The sequence below is a fragment of the Mauremys reevesii genome, linkage group 1, assembly GCF_016161935.1.
Source record: "Mauremys reevesii isolate NIE-2019 linkage group 1, ASM1616193v1, whole genome shotgun sequence".
Classification (NCBI taxonomy): domain Eukaryota; kingdom Metazoa; phylum Chordata; order Testudines; family Geoemydidae; genus Mauremys; species Mauremys reevesii.
The window spans coordinates 252431296-252453179 of NC_052623.1; the positions used below are offsets into that span (position 1 = coordinate 252431296).

Genomic DNA, 21884 nt, shown 5'->3' on the forward strand with positions numbered 1-21884 from the left:
GTTCCAAATGTTCAGGATGTGATCATAGTGAATAGCATTTTGTCAGTCAGCGTGGTGTTCTCACGGAGCCTTCCCGACTGGGGCACAAGTGTGTAATTCAATTTCCTGAGATGGTACAGAGTTGTAGGACTGGATGGCTCAGGAGATTGGAAATGAGCCATTTGGCAAATTCTTTGCCAAGCTGAACAGATGTGAGGAATGGCCTGGGTCCCAGAGGAATTTGGGAAGCCTATTCCTGCTAGACTCAGGTGCTCTTTCCACTCAGGTTCCCAACACAGGAAATTCTGAGGTTTGTTGTTGTTCTACACCTGGATTGTCTATTGCTCAGGATTGCTGCACTTAAGGAGGCTCTTTATGGGCGTAGCCCTTTGTTAGAGTTTTCCCACGGAGTAGCTAAGCTCTGATCCGATCAGTATTCTCGCAAGAGCTGGCTGAAACTCAAGGTTTCCTTTTTGTGGGAAATTCTGACATTTTTGTTCTGAATTCCATTTTCAACCTTATCAAAGAGGGTCTTTTTTTTTTCTTCAATTTTCCTCCCACAAACTAAATTTCATTGCAATCAACATGTTCCCCCAGAAAGTTTCAATTTTGACTAACTGGCATTTTGGGACTGAAAAAAATCCTCTTGGAAAATGTTTGACCAACCCTAATTCTCAGTAACACAGTATACGCATTTCCAGGAAAATGTTTGATCTCCCAGTCTGTTCCTGCATCACTGATTATGGTAACAAAATGGCATTATTGTTTAAATGGGGGAAAAGATGAATGGATTCTCAAGTCCCTCACCTCTCCTTTGTGCAGCACAGGCCAAGGGAGCAGATTTTCGTGGAACCAATATTAAAATATTGGCAATATTTTGTGTAGCAATGAATGAAGCCAAGTCAGTCAGTCTGTTCCCGTGGAGCGCCCCCAACGGGGCTGTCCACGTCTATTTATTATAATTGGTTACATAAATCATGCTATTATACGCATGTACAAACTCAAGCCAACGTCTCGCCCCCTCTCCTGGTTGGTGCTTTATGCACTGTGTACTCCAGAGATATACACCCAGTCAGCGCTTAATCTGTGTGTCTCCTGACCGGAAGTGTGGGGGGGGTGTGGGAACCACTTCAGCCGCTCTAAATCCGGGAGCAGCATTCCTACCCCCTTAGCTCTTAAGAAGTGTAAAGTTCCTACATCTCCTCCTTTTCTGTTTTATCAACCCGTGCCTGGTCCGCATGTTTCAGGATTTTATAGGCATACATGACGGCTTGGGGTGTAGGCAGGGGTCTGCGCCGACGGGGCATAAAACACAGCCCAATTATGTTAGGAATACACTGAGCTAAGCAACAAAAACCAATCAAGCAGGCGGTAACAATCAAAACATATTGCAGAACAGTTCGGACCCATCCCATAGATGGCAGCCACGCCCAAAGGTCATCCCACCATGATGGGTTCCTGTCCTGCTGAATGTGTTGTGCCAATTCTTGGAGGTTATCTATGTGTGCTTGAATCCGTTTAGAATTGTCTGTCAGATTAAAGCAACACATGTCATATACCTCTTCACAACCCACATGGCTAAGCAATAGCAGATAATCAATTGCCGCTCGATTATCTAATATGGCATCGCGAAGCTCCTCCTGTTCTTGATTCAGCAAGGCTAAGGCAGCAGACGTATAATTAATATTTTTCGCTAGGGCACATGCCAATCGAGTAAGCTGTTGATGATTGGCTACTCCTAACGCAGGGAGACCCACCAAGAAAACGGCCAGAGAAACGTACTCGGCCTGACTGAAAAGGCTGACATGGGCATTACATTCTGGCCTCATGGTGATTGAGCTTCGCCGGCGTCGGGTACGGGTCTCATTAGTGTGGGAATCAGTCAACATTGACCTCGTGGGGAGTATCAATGTGAGCCTGCTTAGGCAACATTGAGCTTCTGAAATATTGGCCGGAATATAATTAAAGGTCCTCTGACCACATGTAAAAAACCAACCCTCCGGTAACGCGATGTGCCCGTAGTTACTGGACACATTATGAAAGTGTGTACAATTCCATCCTGGGGTACCCACCCGCAAACATCCTTTTGGGGGCTTGTGACGTGTGCAATTAACCATCCGTGCACAGGTCAAATTGGCATGATTGGCTACCCATGGGGTGAAAAGAAACAAGGCACCCGCGGGTTTCACATAAGTGGCTTGGCCCCACAGGCTCATAGAAGAATATCGAATCTCGGTGGCATTCATAAAATTTAACATCCCCAATGCATCTGCAGCATCGCCTGGTGCCTTACATACTGGGACCAGGCAGGTGCCCAACAGGCCATGCATCTCAGGGGCCTGCTGTAAACAAAAGGAAGATTAATTGGCAAGGACCGCAAGTCGAATTTACAACGCATGCGGTTATGCAATTCGGGTTCGGCCCCAACCGGTAACACACACAAACAACACAACAATATGGTAAAAGAATTAGCAATCAAACAGGCAAAAATAGCAACAGTAAAATTCTCGGGGGTAGGCTTGGCCTTGTTATTCTCCAGCATTTGCTGAGCCTGCTGCGCCAGTCGTTTCACCTGCCCCCAGGTAACCTTTGGTGCCGTCTTTGTGGCTCGGCACACTGGAAAGGTCTCGGTTAGGGTCAGATTGAAGTTGGATATCGGGTTCTTGAGGCTTTGATGCCACGTCATTGTGCCACGGTCGCACATTCTTGGCAGGGACCCACAACGGACCTGTGGGAGTAAGCACAGCGGCATGCCCTCGTCCCCAGATTATCAATGGAACGGGGCCATACCAATTAGGGTCTGGGCTCTGCCTATATTTGACAGATGGGCATGGGAGCGGGGTTTCCATCTTAAAATGTATTTCAGTGGCAATAAAATTCTGAAAGACATTTAAAGCATTTAGGGTAAACAATACTATCGCCAATTGATTTTGCTTGGCGCCCAGGGTTGGCCCATCATCCCCCACTGTTTTATTTTGCTTTTTCAGGTACTCTTTAAGTGTACAATTGGTCCATTCCACAATGGCTTGACCAGTGGAATTGTACGGAATACCTAAGACGTGGTTAATTTGCCACTGCGTGCAAAAATCCGCAAATCTGTGAAAAATGTAGGCGGGGCCATTATCGGTGTGTATCTGTCGGGGGCGGCCCATAACGGCCACCGCAACAAGAACATGATTAATCACGTGTTTGGCCTATTCGCCCCGTTGGGGGGTGGCCCAAATGTAATGAGAGTAGGTATCAATGGTAACATGTAAATATTTCCAGGAAAAAAAAAAGGGGGATAAAGCGTGACACCCATTTGCCAAATTCGATTGAATAAAAGGCCGCGGGGGTTAACACCCAGTTCGGGATAATGAAGAAAACTTGCACAATAATCACAGGTTTGAACAATACATTGGGCCTGAATTAAAGGGATCATTAAATGCTTCACTAAAAATTTAGCATTTTGGTAAAAAAATGCATGACTATCAATGGAATCCACAAGGAACAGAATGGGTTAACTGAAAAATTCTAAAAGTAAACACTAGCTCCAGTCAAGGACACCTCCAACTGCCCAAACTTGGTGGACAGCCAAGAGAAAGGGAGGGCTTGGCAAACGGCCAAAAACAAGGGGGCTTGGCGGACAGCCAAAAAAGGCAACAATGAGTGCGGCAGGACTCAGCCAGACACTAGCAAAATGTGTTAGCCAAAAAAAAAAAGGGGGGGGGACAGCAATAAACTCAATCATTAATAGTAAGATGTGATCCAAATTTGCTTAACAAGTCTCTTCCCCATAGGGACACAGCAATATCCATAATATAGGGCTTAAGGAGAATCTCCTTTCCCCCTTCTCGTGGAGTTATGGCAATCCATCGAGTGCTTTGTTGAGCAGCCTGCAATCCGCCCACTCCCCAAATGGCTGGCACTTCGGATTTGTCCCAGATGGACGGCCACTACCAAGCGGAGATGACTGTAACGTCAGCTCCAGTATCTACCAGTCCCTCAAGGGGGATACCGATAAGCGAGCTTCCTCAATAATTCCCACTGGGCATCAGGATTATCTGCCTGCTCTCGTATAGCGGTGAACTGTCCTGCTCCATACAATTGCTCGGGAGTATAGCCCCCCCCCCATGCCTGCCTCTGTTGTAACGCTCCCTGTTGAAATTCACTATCCCAAATAACATACTGCGCGGGGCTTAAAAGCATCCTACAAGGATCCTTCCAATCTTGGGGGAGCATGCTATACCCATTTGCAATCCCTTCTAACATGCCTCGGGTAAAGGTGGATTCCAATCCAGACTCAGGAAACGCTCGTCTCGCCTCTCGGAGAACAGAATAGGGGAGGGCTGTAATCCCCACTTCAGCCACCCCTTCTGCGTTGCCAGGGTGATGTGTCACTGGGAACGCAGCAATAACTTTCTTATCTCCTCAGAGCTCAGTCCTCCCTCCGCGTTTTCCCTCTGTAACATTGCCTGAAAAGGGGACAGCCGATAATTCGGCTGTGAAGAGCCATCCGTACCCGGACATGCATCATGGCATTCGGGTACCGCCTCAGGCGGCTTAGGGGGCAAGATCCGAGGGTAAGGAGGGGGGGCCGAAGGCGCGGGGGTGAGAAGGATAGCCCTGGATGACGCTCCAACCCTGATTGTTTCCAGAGCCTCTGTACATCGCTGCCAAAGCAGGAGCCACTGCACCGCGGCTCTAGGCTCCGCGTGCAGTGTCGCCCCTATCTTTATCCAATCATCTACTGACAGTGACCCGTGATCCGGGTACCAAGGACATTGGCGATTGATTTCAGCTAATAGCTTTTCTAACTGACCCAGGGAAACTGGTCTGCCAGTCTGTCGTATGATATCCTGCAGCTCTTTCGCATGAACCTTCTGCTGAGCTGACAATTTCCCCCCCATACTCACGAAACGGGGCTATTCAGCGAGGGTCGATGCATCGAAGGCTATTCCAGCTGGTGAGCAGGGGGAATCACGTCGGGGTCACCAGATGTAGCAATGAATGAAGCCAAGTCAGTCAGTCTGTTCCCGTGGAGCGCCCCCAACGGGGCTGTCCACGTCTATTTATTATAATTGGTTACATAAATCATGCTATTATACGCATGTACAAACTCAAGCCAACGTCTCGCCCCCTCTCCTGGTTGGTGCTTTATGCACTGTGTACTCCAGAGATATACACCCAGTCAGCGCTTAATCTGTGTGTCTCCTGACTGGAAGTGTGGGGGGGTGTGGGAACCACTTCAGCCGCTCTAAATCCGGGAGCAGCATTCCTACCCCCTTAGCGCTTAAGAAGTGTAAAGTTCCTACAATTTTGCTGTTGCCATCTCTCGGTTTAATAGTCGTACTGAACTCCGACATGCCTCATTGTTAAAGCGCTTTAGAAACATGAACTTTTCAATATATTTTCATTCTGGTAGGTCCAGGACTGGCTTTCCTCGCCTACCCACAGGTTGTCACGCAGCTGCCCATGTCCCCTCTCTGGTCGATTCTCTTCTTCTCCATGTTAATGATGTTAGGCCTTGACACCCAGGTGAGACAACACGCCGGGGAAAGTGGGGTAAGAAGCAAAGTTGTGGTTAGATGAGAACCACCCTGGATGACAGTTGTCTATCCTCCTCTGTCAGTCCTGTACAGTGTTCCATCTAATTTTTTCCATCCATGTGCAGAATGAATTTTGTTATGTGCACTGCCTGGGGCCTCCAGTCAGCAGGGCTGGCTCCAGGCACCAGCAGAGGAAGCACGTGCCTGGGGCAGCACATGCTAAGGGGCGGAATTCCGTCCATTCTTGGGGCGGCACAGTCCGTGCGGCTTTTTTTTTTTTTTTTTGCTTTGGCAGTCCAAGCGGCCTTTTATATGTGACATAATAGCCATAGAGCAGGTGCTTCCTACGGCGATGGAAGGGGTTTTTCTGTTACTGTAGTTAATCCACCTCCCTGAGCAGCAGTAGTTAGGTTGATGAAAGAATTCTTCTGTCAACCTTGTCCTGTCTACATTGGAGGTTAGGTTGGCTTAGCTATGGTGCTCAGAGGTGTGGATTTTTCACACCCCTGAGTACTGTAGCTATGCTGATCAAAATTTTAAGTGTAGACCAAGACTTAGACAAGTTCCCTGCAGAGCCCACCTGGTGGTGGGAGCTCTGGTTTCTAGTTAACCCTTTCAGGGCAATGTGTCAGTAAAACAAGGAAAACTCGGGCTTAGCCAAGGGATTTCTTAAACATAAACACACACCCCTTACTCTTAAAAAGCACAAGAGAGTTTTATTTGTGAGTCCTGGGTTTTGTTCAAGACCTTAGGAGAAGTAAAGTCCTTCCTTCCTCCACTCACTCCACTTTGTCTTCTGTTCCTGGCGATGAAATGGCTTCCTTGGCTTCAAATGCAGCTACCTTGTCAAAAAGACTAGATTAGATGTGGGAGGGGTGGGAATCCAGCTCTCCCTCTCCCCAGACAGATTTCCATTCAGAGCCAAAGGCCCTGCTGACAGAAACCCTATTGTTTGAGCAGGGGAAATTTGCTCAATGTTGATGGCCCTTGATTGCTCTGTCACATCTTCCTTCCTCCCTCCCCTCACCCCTACATAGCCTCTCCATTACAAAATGCTGCAAAATGGATGATCTGAGCTACAATTACAGACTGGTTGCAATTACAGATAGCGTTCATAAAACCACATGAAATTCATAAATGGGTGTGGACATATTCCCCAAACTGTCACACCTAATGTCCAATCAAATCTAATCAACCCAGCTGGAGTTTCACATGCTGAATGCTCCCACCGAACAGCTCAGACCGGGACTTATTGTAGATATTATTTGGCAAACAATTTCAAATAATGAGTAAATGTTCCCAAAGTAGCTAAGTTCACTGAAAGAACGATTCTCTGTGAATCATTCACTCGGCTCTCGTAAATAGTTCGATACATGACAATAAGTCTCCTAAGCACTGTGTGGAATTATTGATGCTTTTGCTTCTCAAATATCACCTGAAAGTCTTAGAGTCCTGTATGACTGTCAGTCTCGCAGGGCATGGAGCTCTTAGGGGGCTGTCAGTGCCTGGGAGAGGGGGTGCACGAGGCATCAAAAGCAAAACAAGCATTTAGAAAAACAGATACATAGATGTTGAGGGTTTCTATCTGCGTACTGGAGATTTCCTCATTCAGTGTATGATTTACACATAGAGCGTGGAACCCACGATGCCGGATTCTGCATGCAAAAAATGTGCCTATATTAGCTCATGCAGTAACAACTGTGCATGCAAATAGGTAGGTAGGTGCCTGGCTAGTCATTAGTACACACAGGCTCCTGATTTGCATGTGTTGCAATAACTGAGCACGCAAATGCAAGTGTGCAACTGCACAAGTACTTCAGGCTGCCATTTTTGACAGTTAGCCCCACATGTTCTCAGAAAGCCTTGGTTGTGCACAGGAACATATTCTACACAGGATGGTCAGCAGCCCAGTCCATGACTGCTTAGTCCAGGCCAGGGGTAGCAAGGTGGTAAGGCTCTAGGGTGACCAGATGTCCTAATTTTATAGGGACAATCCCAATTTTGGGGTCTTTTTCTTATATGGGCTCCTATTCCCCCCCCCAATCCCTGTCCCGATTTTTCACATTTGCTGTCTAGTCACCCTATAAGGCTCTCGTGTCAAACCACACCCTTAACAGGTGCTAGAACCCTTCAGAAGGCTGCTGAAGTTCTGCTGGCTCATTGTAGCAGGTGCAGCTCGTTATTGCACCTGGGCTAGAAGGGAGGTGGGAGTGGTTCCCTGGAGAGAGGGCAGAGTTGGTCCTGGAGGGACACCCAAGCTTGGGAAGGAAGCTAAGACTGAGGTTTATGTTTGTTTATGAGCTACCAATAAAACCAACCCCCCTGAAGGTGTGTGTGTGGGTCTTTGGTCAGTAAGGTGTTGCTGCGCTCAGTGTTGAACACCTAACTGATTTAGGAGCCTAAATCTCATTTTCCAAAAGGGTTTAGGCACTTAGAACCCTAAATCCTATCGACTCTTAAGGGGGATTTAGAGTCCAAAGTCAGCTAGGCATTGCAATGCTAAGCGGTGCAACACCTAAATACCTTTAAAAAATGGTGCCTCAGGGCCCATTTCAGTGAAGCACTAGGCACATGTTTAACTTTCAACATGCGCTTAAGTCCATCCTGGTTCAACAAAGCCCTTAAGCATGTGCTTAAAGTGAAGAATGTGTTTAAGCTCTTTGCTGAATTGGGGCCTAACTCCGGATCTGTGTGCTCTGGGGAGGACAGAGTCGGGACTCAGCCTGGTCACACCTGGGCTTAAGGAGAATCGCTTTTCATGACACTAGGCAGCACAGGTTGCTGGAGAGTCAAGGGGAATAACAGGGTCTGTCTGTCCAGTAGCATCAGTAAAGAATCCTTTGTGTATTTACTACCACTAAATCCTGTCTCTTTGCGCCATGAGGGACATCACAAATTCTTATTCACAGCCGCAGTGGCATACATTGATACGCCCAGACACATGCACCCGTTTTCACTTGTGGGTTTAGTTCTCATGCATCTAGACCCTCGTGCATAATATACTAATGATTCCTTTTAACTATCAGTTTCCAGGTCAGGCTTTTGCTCCACCAGGGGAGTTAGTTGCGCCTTGTGATTCCAAGCCCGCGTGTGTCCCATGTGATGCCATCTCTTACAGGTTATTCATGAGCATTTCTTGCTGATGGAATCAGAGTCCTGCAGAGCAGAAACACCCACCCACAAGCCTGTCTGCTGAACAGCTGTTTTTCTGCAGTTAAACTCCCTTTAGGCCGTCGTCTTCTCCTGCATGATACAAGGAGCAATCCCGGAAGCCAGTGCGAGTTTTTTGTATCCTGTGGTGGGGGATGAATGCCTCTGGGGCTGTCGGAAAACTCTCTTGTCTGCTAATTGATGTGAGGTGCCAGCCTGCCAGTGACTCAATATTCTACTGAGTCTCCTGTCCCACCATTGATGGAATGACCAGATCCCGGCAAGAGTGGGGAGAATCAGGAATGGAAATAAGAAACAGGAAATAACAGGATCACCAACTCAGGTTTGGGGTGGGGGCAGGGCAGATGCCTATAATAGAAAAGTGACAGGAACAATGAAGAGACGACAATATACTGAGGAAAGGGAAACATTTCAGAAAACACACCAAAGCCACTGTAAAGAGAAAGAAGGAAGGGAGTACACAGAGTAATAACAATTATTATTATTTATTTGTATTATGCTAGCGCCTGGGAGCCTCAATCATGGACCTCAGACTCCCATTATGCTAGGTGCTGCACAAACACAAAACAAAAGACTGTCCCTGCCCCAAAGATCTTATACTCTGGGCATACAGCAAGAGATAACAGATGGAGACAGCCAGCCCGATGGGAGGGGAGGGGTGAGGACAAGGAAACAATGGGACACTATTGGCCAGCACGATAGGCAGTGGACTCAGCACGCCAGCAACCTAAGCAATATCAAAGAGGAAACACCACAATGGCCTGCTCTTCAGAGGTACGGAGCACTCGCAACTCCAGCTGACGCCAGTGGGAACTGCAGGAGCTCAGCACGGCTATAAATCAGGCCACTTTGATTTAGGTGCCTAAATGTTCTATTTGGGTGTCTAACTTTAGGAATCCAGGTTTGAAACCTTTCGCCTTAATGACTTGTCCAAGGTCACGTAGCACATGAGTGTCAGGATTAGACCTTGGGGCCTCTAAGCCCCTAGCCAGGTGCACAAGCTGCTAGACCATGCTTCTGCTCTGGAATTTAGATCCACTATGTGTCAGTAATCATCATGAAACAAGATACCATGTTACGTGGATTGCACTAGGAGCATCGCACAATTTGGCCACCTCTTCCTGTGTGTTCCATGTGGTCTAGTTAGGACATGGAGAGGTGTCTATCCCTTTGATATTTACTGCTTCAGCCTTCCTCTCCCCCTCCACTACCCCTCACACAACTCCCCTAGGACTTCCCCAGGCACGTCTGCTTCAGTGACTTCCTGTGCCCACTTCCCTCTCCTCCCATACACCACTCTTAATCTGAAGTGACTTCCAGTTCCCTTGCCATTTACCCTCTTGCCCACAGCTTTCCACACCCATATCTTCCCCCACTTAATGGTCTCCAATACACAGGCACGTCTTTATTTCCCCTAACTTCTCCCCATGACTTGGCATATTCAGTCCTCCCTCTCAGCCACCCGCCCATTCACTTTCACACCAGCCCCTTTCCTTCTCCACAACAGCAATCATCATCCAGCTACCTGTGGTAACTCCTGCTGTCAAGTGGAAGGAATGGATTTTCACACACACACACACACAAACACACACACACGGCTTCAGCGTGGTGGCCCTTCAGCATCGTGACTACATGCTGGAGCTCTTACAAGAAATGAGGTGTAGGTGAGGTCATCCACCGCCTCCAGGCAGCAGGGAAGCAGTGGTCAGTTGGACACAGAGATAGAAGAAGTGACACAAATCCAGGCTGAGAGGTGGTGCGTTCTCCAGAGGGGAGGGAGGTGGCACCACGCTCGGGGAGTGGGGGAAAGAGGAGGAGGAGTGTTTCAAGGGAGTGCAGAAGGTGGTGATGAATTTATGTATGTGTGTGTCTTTCCTCCTGCAGTTCTGCATCGTGGAGGGGTTTGTCACAGCCCTGATAGATGAGTATCCCTATCTCCTCAGGGCCAGGAAGAAGCTCTTCATTGCTGTGGTCTGTCTTATCTCCTACATTGTCGGATTCTCCAACATCACCCAGGTACCTCTCCCTGTGCTCACTCCAGCACCTGTTTCTGGTGCTCTTCCATCCACCTCCTTGTATAACAGAAGCAGAGGACGCCTGGGGGGAACGGCCATTGTCTGTGAAAGGCACTAGGGCCACTGCTGGTCTCGGCTTTGCCCAGCACAGTCATCTGTCCAGCAAGCTGCAGTCTCCACATTAAATCTCAGTAAGTTACCATCATCCTTGTGGTCAGTCTAGCTGGGACTCCTGTCGCTTCCAGGATGGGCCTATGCCCTGGAGGGTGACACATTCTCTATGCAGAAGATTGAGATAAACCAAAAGAGAGCAGGTCTGGAGGGGCTCTGAGGCAGTGACACTAAGGCCCAGGCTCCATGTTTACATGCCCTAGTGAGTGACCTAATGCAGAGATCCTTATACTGGGTGTATGGCAGTGAGGCCCAGGCTCTGTGTGCAGACTTTGGGATCTGGCTCAGTGACATGGAGGCCAGGGTTTGGGTTTCTCACTTTGTGACTTCATGCTGGATGAGTCACAGAGCGGCTTCTCCTCACACTAGAGGGGGAAGGCAGCCACTCGAGAGTCCTGCTTCTCTCCCCACCCTCAGCCAGGCCTCAACACTCACTCCTTGACCACATTCCAGAGTACGTCTGTTAAAATGGCAGGAATTAGATTATAACAAAATGATGCATCTTTCTTGGCTTCCATGGGCCAAGGAAATTAACATACAAAGGCAAAATGATTAGATGAAAGTATTGATGATATTAATCCTCAGCTCCCCACCCAGGCTGTACTCCATAACCAGACCACCTCCCCTTGCCTTTGTCTCCTCAGGGTGGCATTTATGTCTTCAAGCTGTTTGATTATTATTCAGCCAGCGGCATGTGTCTTCTCTTCCTCGTCTTCTTTGAGACCATCTCAATTTCCTGGTGTTATGGTAAATGCAACTCACCTTGTTCCTTTGCTGCTTATCTATAGGCACAGAAGGTGCCATTTTCAAAAGCCCTCAACACTAGCCATTGAAGTCGGTGGGAGATTGACAATTGACTATAGTGTTGGGCCAAAGCTGAAAGCTTTTGAAAAACCCCGGGGAGACACTCATCTTGCTTCCTCGGACAGCCACTCAGCTGAGCACACGTTTGCAGAGATTCCCATACAAATGGAAATATGCACAAGCCTCTAGATTTGGATTTCTCGAGGGTATGATATGAATATAGAATTTGTTAGGCCAAATCTGACTGCTGAGCCATCTGCCCTGGTATCCTGGCAGTGTCCGATGCCTGATGCTTCAGAGGGAGACCAGAGTCCCCCCCTTCAGTAACTTGCCCATCCAATTGTGCAGTGCTGGGGTATCGGGGAATTCCTTCTTGACCCCTCCAAGGTCAATCTATGACCTAGTCTAGCTTATGATCTAGACCTTTCCTAGTTGATTACTATCACTGTGTTAGCTTGGGAAGCTGTAGATGTTTTAGTGGTCATAAAATTATCCAGGTATCTGTTAAGATCCCAGTTCAGAGTTTGTATCAATGGCGTCTACGTTTTATCTGGGGAGTGAGCGTTACACTTCTCCACGCTCACCTTAAATGTCTGCTCTCCTCTCTGATCTCACATCTGATCTCCTCCTTCTCCTGTTGTGTGTTGGGTCACTGGAGAGAGGTGATGAGAATGGTGCTGAGATATCATTGCTGCTGTTAACACACATTTCTCACTGTAGGTGTGAACAGATTTTACAGGAACATTGAAGAGATGATTGGCTACCAACCTTGCAGCTGGTGGAAGCTCTGCTGGGCCTTCTTCACTCCCCTCGTTTGCGTGGTGAGAACAAAGCAACTCTCTTTGGGGAGGTTGATCTAGAAGGGTCACCTCACTGGGATCATTCTGTAGGTGGGCGAAACACTAAAATTTTAATCTAGGTAACTCCGATCCAAATCCAGATCTGGCATTAAACTCAAGTTGGTCCTAAGAAAAGTCAAAGCAACTGGCAGGAAAAGAAATATGTGGAGCCTCTTTTATTCTCCCACCTGAATCCCTGCAACTGAGTCTCAGAAGAGAGGGGGGAGCTTGGCCTAGAACATGCAATTAGTAATAGGTTGCTCCTGTGTTTGATATTTCAGAAGCTGAACTGGTGATTTATGACTTTAAAAATCATTATTGGCTGTGGACAGGGCCGGCTCCAGACCCCAGCATGCCAAGCGCGTGCTTGGGGCGGCATGCCGCGGGAGGCGCTCTGCCTGTCGCCGGTAGGGCGGCAGATGGCTCCGGTGGACCTCCCGCAGGAATGCCTGCGGGAGGTCCACCGGAACCGCGGGACCAGCGGACCCTCTGAAGACACGTCTGCAGGAGGTCCACCAGAGCCGCGGGACCGGCGACCGCCAGAGTGCCCCCCGCAGCGTGCCACCCTGTTTGGGGTGGTGAAGTTGCTAGAGCCGCCTCTGGCTGTGGAGAAAACTTTCAGCCACTGTAGCTCCAGCCTCAGCCACTCCCAAGCCTCTCCCAGCAGGAGGCACTCTCAGAAATAATAGAATTGGCACTGACGATCTCTCAGCTCCTCCGCCCACCCTCCAACCCTTCCTCTCCCAGCAGGAGGTGCTATTGGGATTGCCGCAGGAATGCTGGGTGTGGGGCATTCCTAGCTCCTGAGAATCAGCTAAGAGGACGCTGTTTAGGAAATGGTTTGGGAGTGTGGTGTGCAGCAGAAGGTGAAGTAGGGAGGGGTGTAAGTACCCTGGCGGGGGCAGGGGAGTTTAGGGGCACTGACCATGGGGAGAACATTACCATTCATTCTCAGCCTGTCGGCTGTGGGGGGAGCTGTTGGGACTGGTCTGGGAGCCCTGGCTCTTGGGGGCAGCTCTTGGGAATGGTGCGGGAGCCCTGGCTTGGGGGGAGCTGTTGGGAATGGTGATGGAGACCTGGCTGTGGGGGAGGGAGGGCTGTTGGGAATGGTGCGTGATTATTGACTATAACTCATAGTGAGAATTTAGGGAACTCTCAAAAGGACAAAGTCAGTGAATATTTCTGCTTGTGCCATACTATGCTGTGACTGCTGATCCTGTTTCTTCAGGGTGTTTTCTTCTTCAGTGTGGTTGAAATGACCCCTCTGACTCTGGGGAAATATGTCTATCCCCCATGGGGACAGGGCATCGGCTGGCTCATGGCTCTGTCTTCCATGGTGCTGATTCCGGGCTATATGCTGTACTACTTCTTCACCTCCGAGGGGACCATCAGGCAGGTAAAAGCAACTTTCCAACTTCTGCCTCTGCTCAATTATCTGTCCAGAGGGAATTTCCCACCAGCAACCCACTATAAACTTCATGCAGCCCCTGTGTCATGGCATTGATTCCTGTGGTCTTTGTAAGCCAAGACTTCCCAGATACTCCCTCCTTATCCAGGGCCGCCCAGAGGATTCCGGGGGCCCGGGGTCTTCGGCAGCGGGGGGCCCTTCCGTTCCGGGACCCGCCGCCGAAGTGCCCCGAAGACCCGCGGCGGGACTCCCGCCCGAATTACCGCCGGCGGGACCCGCCGCCAAGTGCAGCCCGGTCTCGGCGGTAATTCGGTGGCGGGGGTCCCCGCCGCTGGTCTGGGCACTTCGCGCGGGTCCCGAACGGAAGGGGCCCCCCGCCGCCGAAGACCGGGCTGCGCTTCGGCGGCGGGTCCTGCTTCCCCTGCCCCGGCCCCAGCCTCTTACCCCCGCTTCCTCCTCACCTGGAGTCTCAGCGCCTCGCCGGAACAGCCGCAGCGTGCGGCCGGCGGGGCCTGAGCTCCGTCCCTCTCAGAGCCGCGTGGTGGGGGGGCGGGGCTGGGAGCTCAGCCCGGAGCTCCCAGCCCCGCCCCCTCCCCACGCCACTCTGAGCGGGGCGGGGCTCAGGGGCTCGGCCGGAGACTCGGCGCTTGATGCGCTGAGGTTCCAGGAGAGGGGCGGAGGCGGGAGCCTCCGCTGTTCTCTTGGGGGCCCCTGTGGAGCCCGGGGCCCGGGGCAAATTGCCCCCTTTGCCCCCCCCTCTGGGCGGCCCTGTCCTTATCCCCCAATACCCTCTGCACTCTTCTGATCTGCTTCTTATGCGTTCTACTACCTCCTGCATGACACATTCCATGTAAGCCAATAGAAAGCCCTTCCTCACTGAGGCAAATGAATGCCTTAGGGGATTGGGGTAAGGAGATATGTGCCTTTACCTCTTGGCTACCATCCCGCACAGGTCAGTAATGACCAAAAATTGTTACCATCTCATTCCTGTTTGGTGTCTTATGTGAAACAAGTCAAGGGATTCTTGGTCCCATTCCTAGCAGACTGCTGTCCACATCAGCATATCACTGTTACATAGAGAGATGTCTGAAAATCTTCCACCAGCAGGGCCGGCTCCAGACCCCAGCGCGCCAAGCGCGCGCTTGGGGCAGCATTTTGCCGGCAGGGTGGCAGGCGGCTCCGGCGGACTTCTGCAGTCATGCCTGCGGGAGGTCCAGCAGAGTCGCGGGACCAGCGGACCTCCCGCAGGCATGACTGCGGAAGCTCCCCAGGCACGTCTGCAAGAGGTCCCCCAGAGCCGTGGGACCGGCGACTGGCAGCACGCCCCCTGCGGCGTGCCGCCCTGCTTGGGGCGGCCAGATTCCTAGAGCCTCCCCTGTCCACCAGAATGTTTTCCCATTGGAAAATGCTGTTCTGTCAGAAACACAACTTTCCAAGGGGACATGTTGATTCTGACAAAACTTTGTTTTGAAAAAAGAAATTGAAATTATGCGTTTTGCGAAGGTCAGAACATTTTGTCTGGACCATTTCAGAAATGGAACATTTTGATTTTTTCATTTTGACTTTTCATTTTGAAATTTATTTTATATTATAATTTTTTTTCTTTGTTTTTTTGTTTTTTTGTTTTTTTTAAGTCAAAATCAAAAGGAAATGATTTTTGACTGTCCTGGAATGAAACCTTTTCATACATCTTGTTTCATGGGAAATGTCTAAATTCTTTTTTGTTCTGATTTGGAATGAAAGCAAATGTTTGAAAAGATGGAAATTCCAGTTCCTGCCCAGTTCTAGCTATGAATGTCACTATCAGGCAGTCTCAGCAAAGATGCCACATTCTGAATGAGCATGAAGCCTGAACTAGCTCAGAGCCAGGGTCTATTGGTGAGGGAGGTTTGCACTGGAACTGGCTGTCTCATGGATAAAAAGGCCTGTCAGTCTCCAATCTTTCACCAGCATTCAATTCACTTTAAAAATGAAAGAAGGACAGAGAGAGGCCCCAGCGCTGCACCAGTATAGACCATAATGTCATAATGTCATTTTCTTTTGGGCCAGCAGAAGAGATTCAGTCAAAGGCAGTCACAGGGCATTACCCTTCTCTCTACTGATAGCAATAGGCTGTGAATCGTGTTGAGAATTAAAGCGAACAATCCCCACTCAGACCCATCTCTGATCCTTACAGGTGATCGTTGCTCAGAGCTCCATAGGATGGTATGAACACTCACCACCCCTCCCCGCCACTCACTGGTAATGTGCCATGGGGGGAAATCCCTTCTTGTCTCCTAATTGGGGCATCAGTTCCTTCCTGTGTTTGGTTCCAATTCTATTCCCATTGAAGCTGGGGACAGTATTCTCCTGACTTCACTGGGAGCAGGAGCAGGCTGGGAGGGCCAGATTGTGATGTCTTGACTCACAGAGTAGCATCGAAATCCTCAAGTAGTTCCGCTGACTTCAGCAGGGCAACTTGTACTATACCAAGTGATTAAGGATATCGCAATCTGCTCCTAAGTGAGCTGAATCCTTGTAGCTGTGCCTCTGAATCCATCTGTAATCTGAGATCCCACCTGGTGCCCATGTGATTATCCATGTTTCCACTGAATCCCTGTCTTGCAGGCCCATGGAGTGCGGTTATATTCTGTTGCTCCAGGAGCTCTCTGAGCATCTGGTGCCATACTGACAATGTCAGTCAATGGGAATTAGAAATAATAGTGTGATTGGCTTCTATTTACCTTCCCCTCCCTTTGCTCACTCTATCAGACTCGATATCCCTGAGTGCACTGACCGTTCTGCCAGTTCAGTGGAATGTCACTTTTTTTGGAGGCAGCCAACACACACACCCAGACCCCGGCCTCCAGGATCCATTGCACTAGCATGTGGCAGTAGGGATATAGAGTGTGTGTGTGTGTGTGTGTGTGAGAGAGAGAGAGAGAGAGGATTCGCTTGTAACAGAGCTGAGGCTGGAGGGAAATTAGATGTCAGCGCAGAATAAAGGGGTTTTGACAGACAGGAAAGATTATAAACCATTTTAATCCTACTGAGCATGAATGTAAGAAAAAAGCACATGAATGGCAGGAGAGCCTCACTAAACAGTTCAGGGGCTTCACCCAGCAAGAAACACTTCAGATATGTCTGAGTACGGGGACTCTTCCCTCTTCTCCAGCTCAGTGATGTCCATTCACTTCAGGCCCCCTTCCCCTCTGCCTCGTGTTCCATAATTTAAAGCACCACTTTCCCTCCTGGAATTTAGCCTCCATGTCCATTCAACCCTAGGCTTCAACCCATACTGCTCAGACAGTGAGTGCCCCCCTGCCTGAGGGACTGTACCCTCCCACATTCCATCTCCCTGGCTGTCTTCCGGACACGGCTCTACCAATGGACCTCAGTTTTATTTAGACTTTGATCCTGTCAGGTTAATATAATTGGGAACACATGCTGGCATAAAGGCCCATGCAGGATCAGAGCCATAAACTGTAAATTCCTTGGCATTCTGTAACCATTGGATAACATTTTTAATGAGAAGTTCATGAAAAATTGAATAGAAAATGAGAAGTGGGTCCATTTTGAATCCTGTGAAATGGGAAGAACCTTGACATTTTTGGTCATTGAAAAACATTTTTTGACTAGCTTTAGCATCTAGGTGCTGCTACAACTGTGCGGTAACTACTGGCTTACTTTGTAATGGTGATTTCTGTCATTCAGAAGAGAGAACTGTGTATACTAGAGGAGCAAAGGGGAAGTGATTACATTGCCAGATGGAGGTGTGTGGTATCTGGAGCAATTGTCCTAATCACCTTCAGTGTTCACTATCCCCTTGGTAGCCCTCTTGCTGTAACTAGGGATGTCTCTTCAATTTGGAAAGAAGGGTTATGACCTTCAGCTTCAGCCACATGCCACATGTGGAGGTGGTGGTGGTGAACGGGTCTCCTCATTTTCCCCTGGTTACCTGTGTCCTTCCTGTAATCTTTCTTTGTTCCTGGACAGCGTTTTCAGCAGATGACTCAGCCCACGCAAGAGGTGAATGTTCAGAACAATGGACTAAAAGCAAAGACCTCACTGAAGGGGAGAGTCTCCGATGCTGCTGTCTAGGCAGAGGGCAGAACCTCTTCATCCTGTTCTGTAGCTGCTCCTGCCACTGCCCTTTGACCTCCTCTGACGCTGCTTGTGTGTCCCCAACTCCACTGTTGGTTTCAGTCATCGTGGGAAGGATCTAACAGAGGAGCCCTTTCATGGCACTGCCCCCTAGCCCAGCTGATCGAGGCTCTGTTTTAAACTCCATAAGGACAATGTGCAGTGACTGTCTTTGTAATTTATGATCCCAATCCATACTGCCAGAAAGGAATGTCCCAGGCCCTAGTTTCCTGCTGACCAGAGGTGGTATTTTCTATAGTACAATAACGTCTCCTTTTTCGTTGTGTTCTTCAGCCCCTCTTCTATACTAAAGTCCACCACGCACCTTCTAATGAACCGCAAGGCTGTCACAGCATAAAACCAGCTGTATTTTGGCTATGGATTCAAATTCCAGATGATTATCAATTAATACAGCATAAAGCACCTTTAATGAATAAATAGTGCTAAGTGCTGTACAATGGATGCACCAACCAGGAATACAGAATATTAGTGGCTACTGGATACCCCTCAGCAATCTGGACAGGCGTGAGGGGTGCTGTGCTGTTGGAGCTGCTGTCCTTCAGCCACTAACACAGCGTTATTATTATTATTATTATTATTATTAGCAGTCATTTATACAGAGCCATAGATATAAGATTCCCTTGTACTGGTGGAGGAGACATCCTTTATAATGTGGACATGCTCCATCCCAACACATCCTGGCATGGTATTACGTGGTGTCCTATGATGCTGTATGTGCCATATCCTCTATCTACTCCCTAAAATGCCATCATGATATCAAGGGGGTTGTTAGCGGGCTTATTCCTTCACCCTCTTACTTCCCTGGTCCTTCTCGCATGAACAGAGAGCAACAATACCCAAAGTCCGAAGGTGCAAACAATTTGATGTTTATTGGGGTGAACTTAGGGTTATCATACGTCAGGGTTTACCCAGACACGTCTGGCTTTTCGGGGGGAATTTGTAAATGTCCGGGATTTCCCCCTGGACCGCTATTTAAAGACCGAAAAGCGGCTGACAGCGGGGCCAAGCCAGACTGAGCTGCTGATTGGGGCCTCTCCGGCAGCCAAAGCCCCTCCCCAACTCCTCCCCTCCCCTGCAGCCTCAGATCACCGGCAGCACTGGGGTAGTGGGGCTGGCAGCGGCAGCCAAAGCCTCCCCACTCCTCTCTCCCAGCCTCAGATCGCCGGCAGCGCTGGGGGGCTGGGTTCTCCGTGAGGCGCAGAGCCTGACACGCTGCTCTAAGCTGCAGGTAAGGGGGTCGGAGAGTTGGAGAAGGGGCATGGGATCCTGGGGGGCAGTGGATTGCCTGTCTGTATGTTCTAAATAGTAGCTGTTGTTCCCTTAGCAAAATCCTCTCCTCTACAATTCCTTTCCATTTTTGCCTCATTTTTTCCAGTTTGTAGTTCTGTTTTTAAAGCCTATATTATCTATTCATGTTAATCTGTCTCTCTGTTTCAGACAGCGTTAAATATGTAACTTGTTTTACTTAGAAAAATAGCTGGAGAGATAATGGTAAGACTATATCACCCAGCATTCTAAAGAGGATCTGTCTGTTACACTTTGTGAATGGGAAAAACAAAACTTGTCTTTGAATTTTATTAACCAATGTAATTGCTTTTAACACATCAGGAAGAAAGGCAATGACTTTAAGACCTGTTTGTATAATAATGGAAATACTATGGTTTCTCACTGGGTAACTGTTAAAACATCATTTCTTTTGTTTACAGCCACTTGCAGTAGCTATATAATCCCTCACCCACAATAGTGTTCTGTAACATTTGCAATGGCTACTGTCTAAATTCTTGCCAAGCTTTTCATCATATCCAGAGAACAGAGATTAAATTAATGTAACTGCTAGCTTCAATTCATACTAGTGCTTGTAAAAACTGCTTCATCAAAGCACTTAGTTCAATTTTGCAATAAATATCAAAATCCAATAAAGACTATTAAATCTGACTCATTGCCTACATACATAGTATATTTGGAGACACAGTCAGCTATTATTCAACAGTGATACAAACTGTGGTGAATATAAGACCTGGCCTTTAAAACTTCCTCATAAAAACTCACTGCAAGTCATGCATTAGGAGAAGAATTAAGTGCAAGTCTGAAAATGACCAATATTTATATTTGACAATTGAAGTTCTTTGATCTGGCAGGGAGGTGAATATGAGTCCAGAAGAAAATAAAAACACTTAAAGTGCTTAGCTTTTGGAGATCTTCTTAGAGCTTTCTCTATTGACAAAGATTTCAGAGAACTTTTTAGAAGTTACTTCTATTCTGCTTTTATTTACTGAAAGATCCCCTTTTCTATGAACATTTATCAAGGTTTTTATTACAATGATGGAGAATGACTATTTTTGGTTTATGGGAGTGTAGCAGTAATTTTAAAATGTGACTCCCAAACTCTTGAGGACAAGTGCTGTGGCTGGGCATGTAACTCAAGTCACTGAGGTCAGGGGACAGGTAGGGAGCAGGATCCTAGGGGGGCAGTTAGGATGGGGGGGTCTCAGAAGGGGGCAGTCGGGGACAAGGAGAAGGGAGGCTTAGATAGGGGGTAGAGTCCTGGGGGGCAGGAGTCCCAGGAGGGGTGATCAGAGAACAAGAAGCGGGGGAGGGTGGATGGGTTGGGGATTCTGTGGGGGGCAGTCAGGGCAGGAAGTGGGAAGGAGTGGCTATGGGGCGGGGCTACACCCCCCACCCCTGGTGTCCTCTTTTTTGAAACTTCAGATATGGTAATCCTAGTGTTGGGTCAGTGCTCAGATGGGAGACCTCTAAGGCGCACCCCAGGTGCTGCAAACAGTGGTGTTACTGATTCAGTAGGTGGTGCTCTGCCCTCTTACTTCAGTACTGAATCTCAGCATGGGACTAGTGGGCACGGTGCTGCTGGAGTTGGCAGCTTTGGGGTGGGGTTTAAAGGGGACTCCTGACCCGAGTGGTCAGTAAGGATTCCGGGGTGTCTTTTACAAGAGTTGCTCTGCAGTGATGTGGCCCAGTTCCAGCGCAGGGTTTTACATTCTGCCTCGCTAAAAATTCTTTCAACTGGCTAGTGCAGCTTTCATTGCCTGTCCTAAACTCTCGTGGACCCTTGCTCTGTGCTGGCCCGTGAGAGAGTGTTTTGAAGGTCAGAACTTTTCAGAGTTTCATGCAAACCAAGCCCTACCCCTGTCTCATTTGAAGGCTATTGGAGCATCTTTATCCCTTTCTTCCTTACTTGATGGGACCCTCATGAGCACTATGTGCACAGTAAGCTGCTGGGCCTGGTTCTGACCTCACGTCTATTTGCGTAAACTGGGATTAGCCCCATGGAAGTGAATAGAATTCTGCTGGCGTAAAAACTGGTGTGAAATCAGAATTGGGCCCAGGTTCCCTTTTGGCATTGGGAGGGGGTGATTCCTGTGTGTGGGTTTCTCTCTTTCTCTCTGGCTCCTTCTGTCTCTTTTTGGGCCTGGTTTTTGAGAAGCTGCCCCTGATTTTGCACCTGCAATTTTGTGCCTGGAATTAATTGCAGTCCTGTGTTGTAGCAGTGCCTGTAGAATTAGGCAACTAAGCCAGCTAAAATTTGGGCCCTCAATGACTTGTGCCTGCAAAATTGCACTCACAGTTATATCTGGGTGCAAATTTGGAGTCAGTTGATTTTTTTGAACATTAGAGATATTGACCTGTGGGTCTCTTTTCCCATTTCCCACTACCAGGCTTATTTTTTTCAGACTATCCTAAAAATAACTCTGAACTCCTGGACAGTGACTTATCCTCCTCTGCAAACGAGAGGCTGCAGAGAGATCAGGGATGGGATCTGGGGAAAACAGGATTTCCACAGAGGTCCCCAGTGCAGATCGGGTTTTGG

At 48.6% G+C, this 21884-nt stretch overlaps 1 protein-coding gene across 1 annotated transcript in view; it reads left to right on the top strand.

Annotated features, from left to right (window-relative positions):
- LOC120409381 (sodium- and chloride-dependent GABA transporter 1-like) overlaps positions 1-19172 on the top strand; it is a 36826-nt gene extending 17654 nt beyond the window's left edge. Inside the window, exons 9-14 of the mRNA XM_039547386.1 lie at positions 5384-5496; positions 10563-10694; positions 11509-11611; positions 12389-12489; positions 13736-13903; positions 17891-19172. Of these exons, the coding sequence (XP_039403320.1) occupies positions 5384-5496; positions 10563-10694; positions 11509-11611; positions 12389-12489; positions 13736-13903; positions 17891-17995 (722 nt within the window). The 3' untranslated portion in view covers positions 17996-19172. The remainder of the gene's footprint in view (positions 1-5383; positions 5497-10562; positions 10695-11508; positions 11612-12388; positions 12490-13735; positions 13904-17890) is intronic.
- Positions 19173-21884: the final 2712 nt, after the last annotated feature.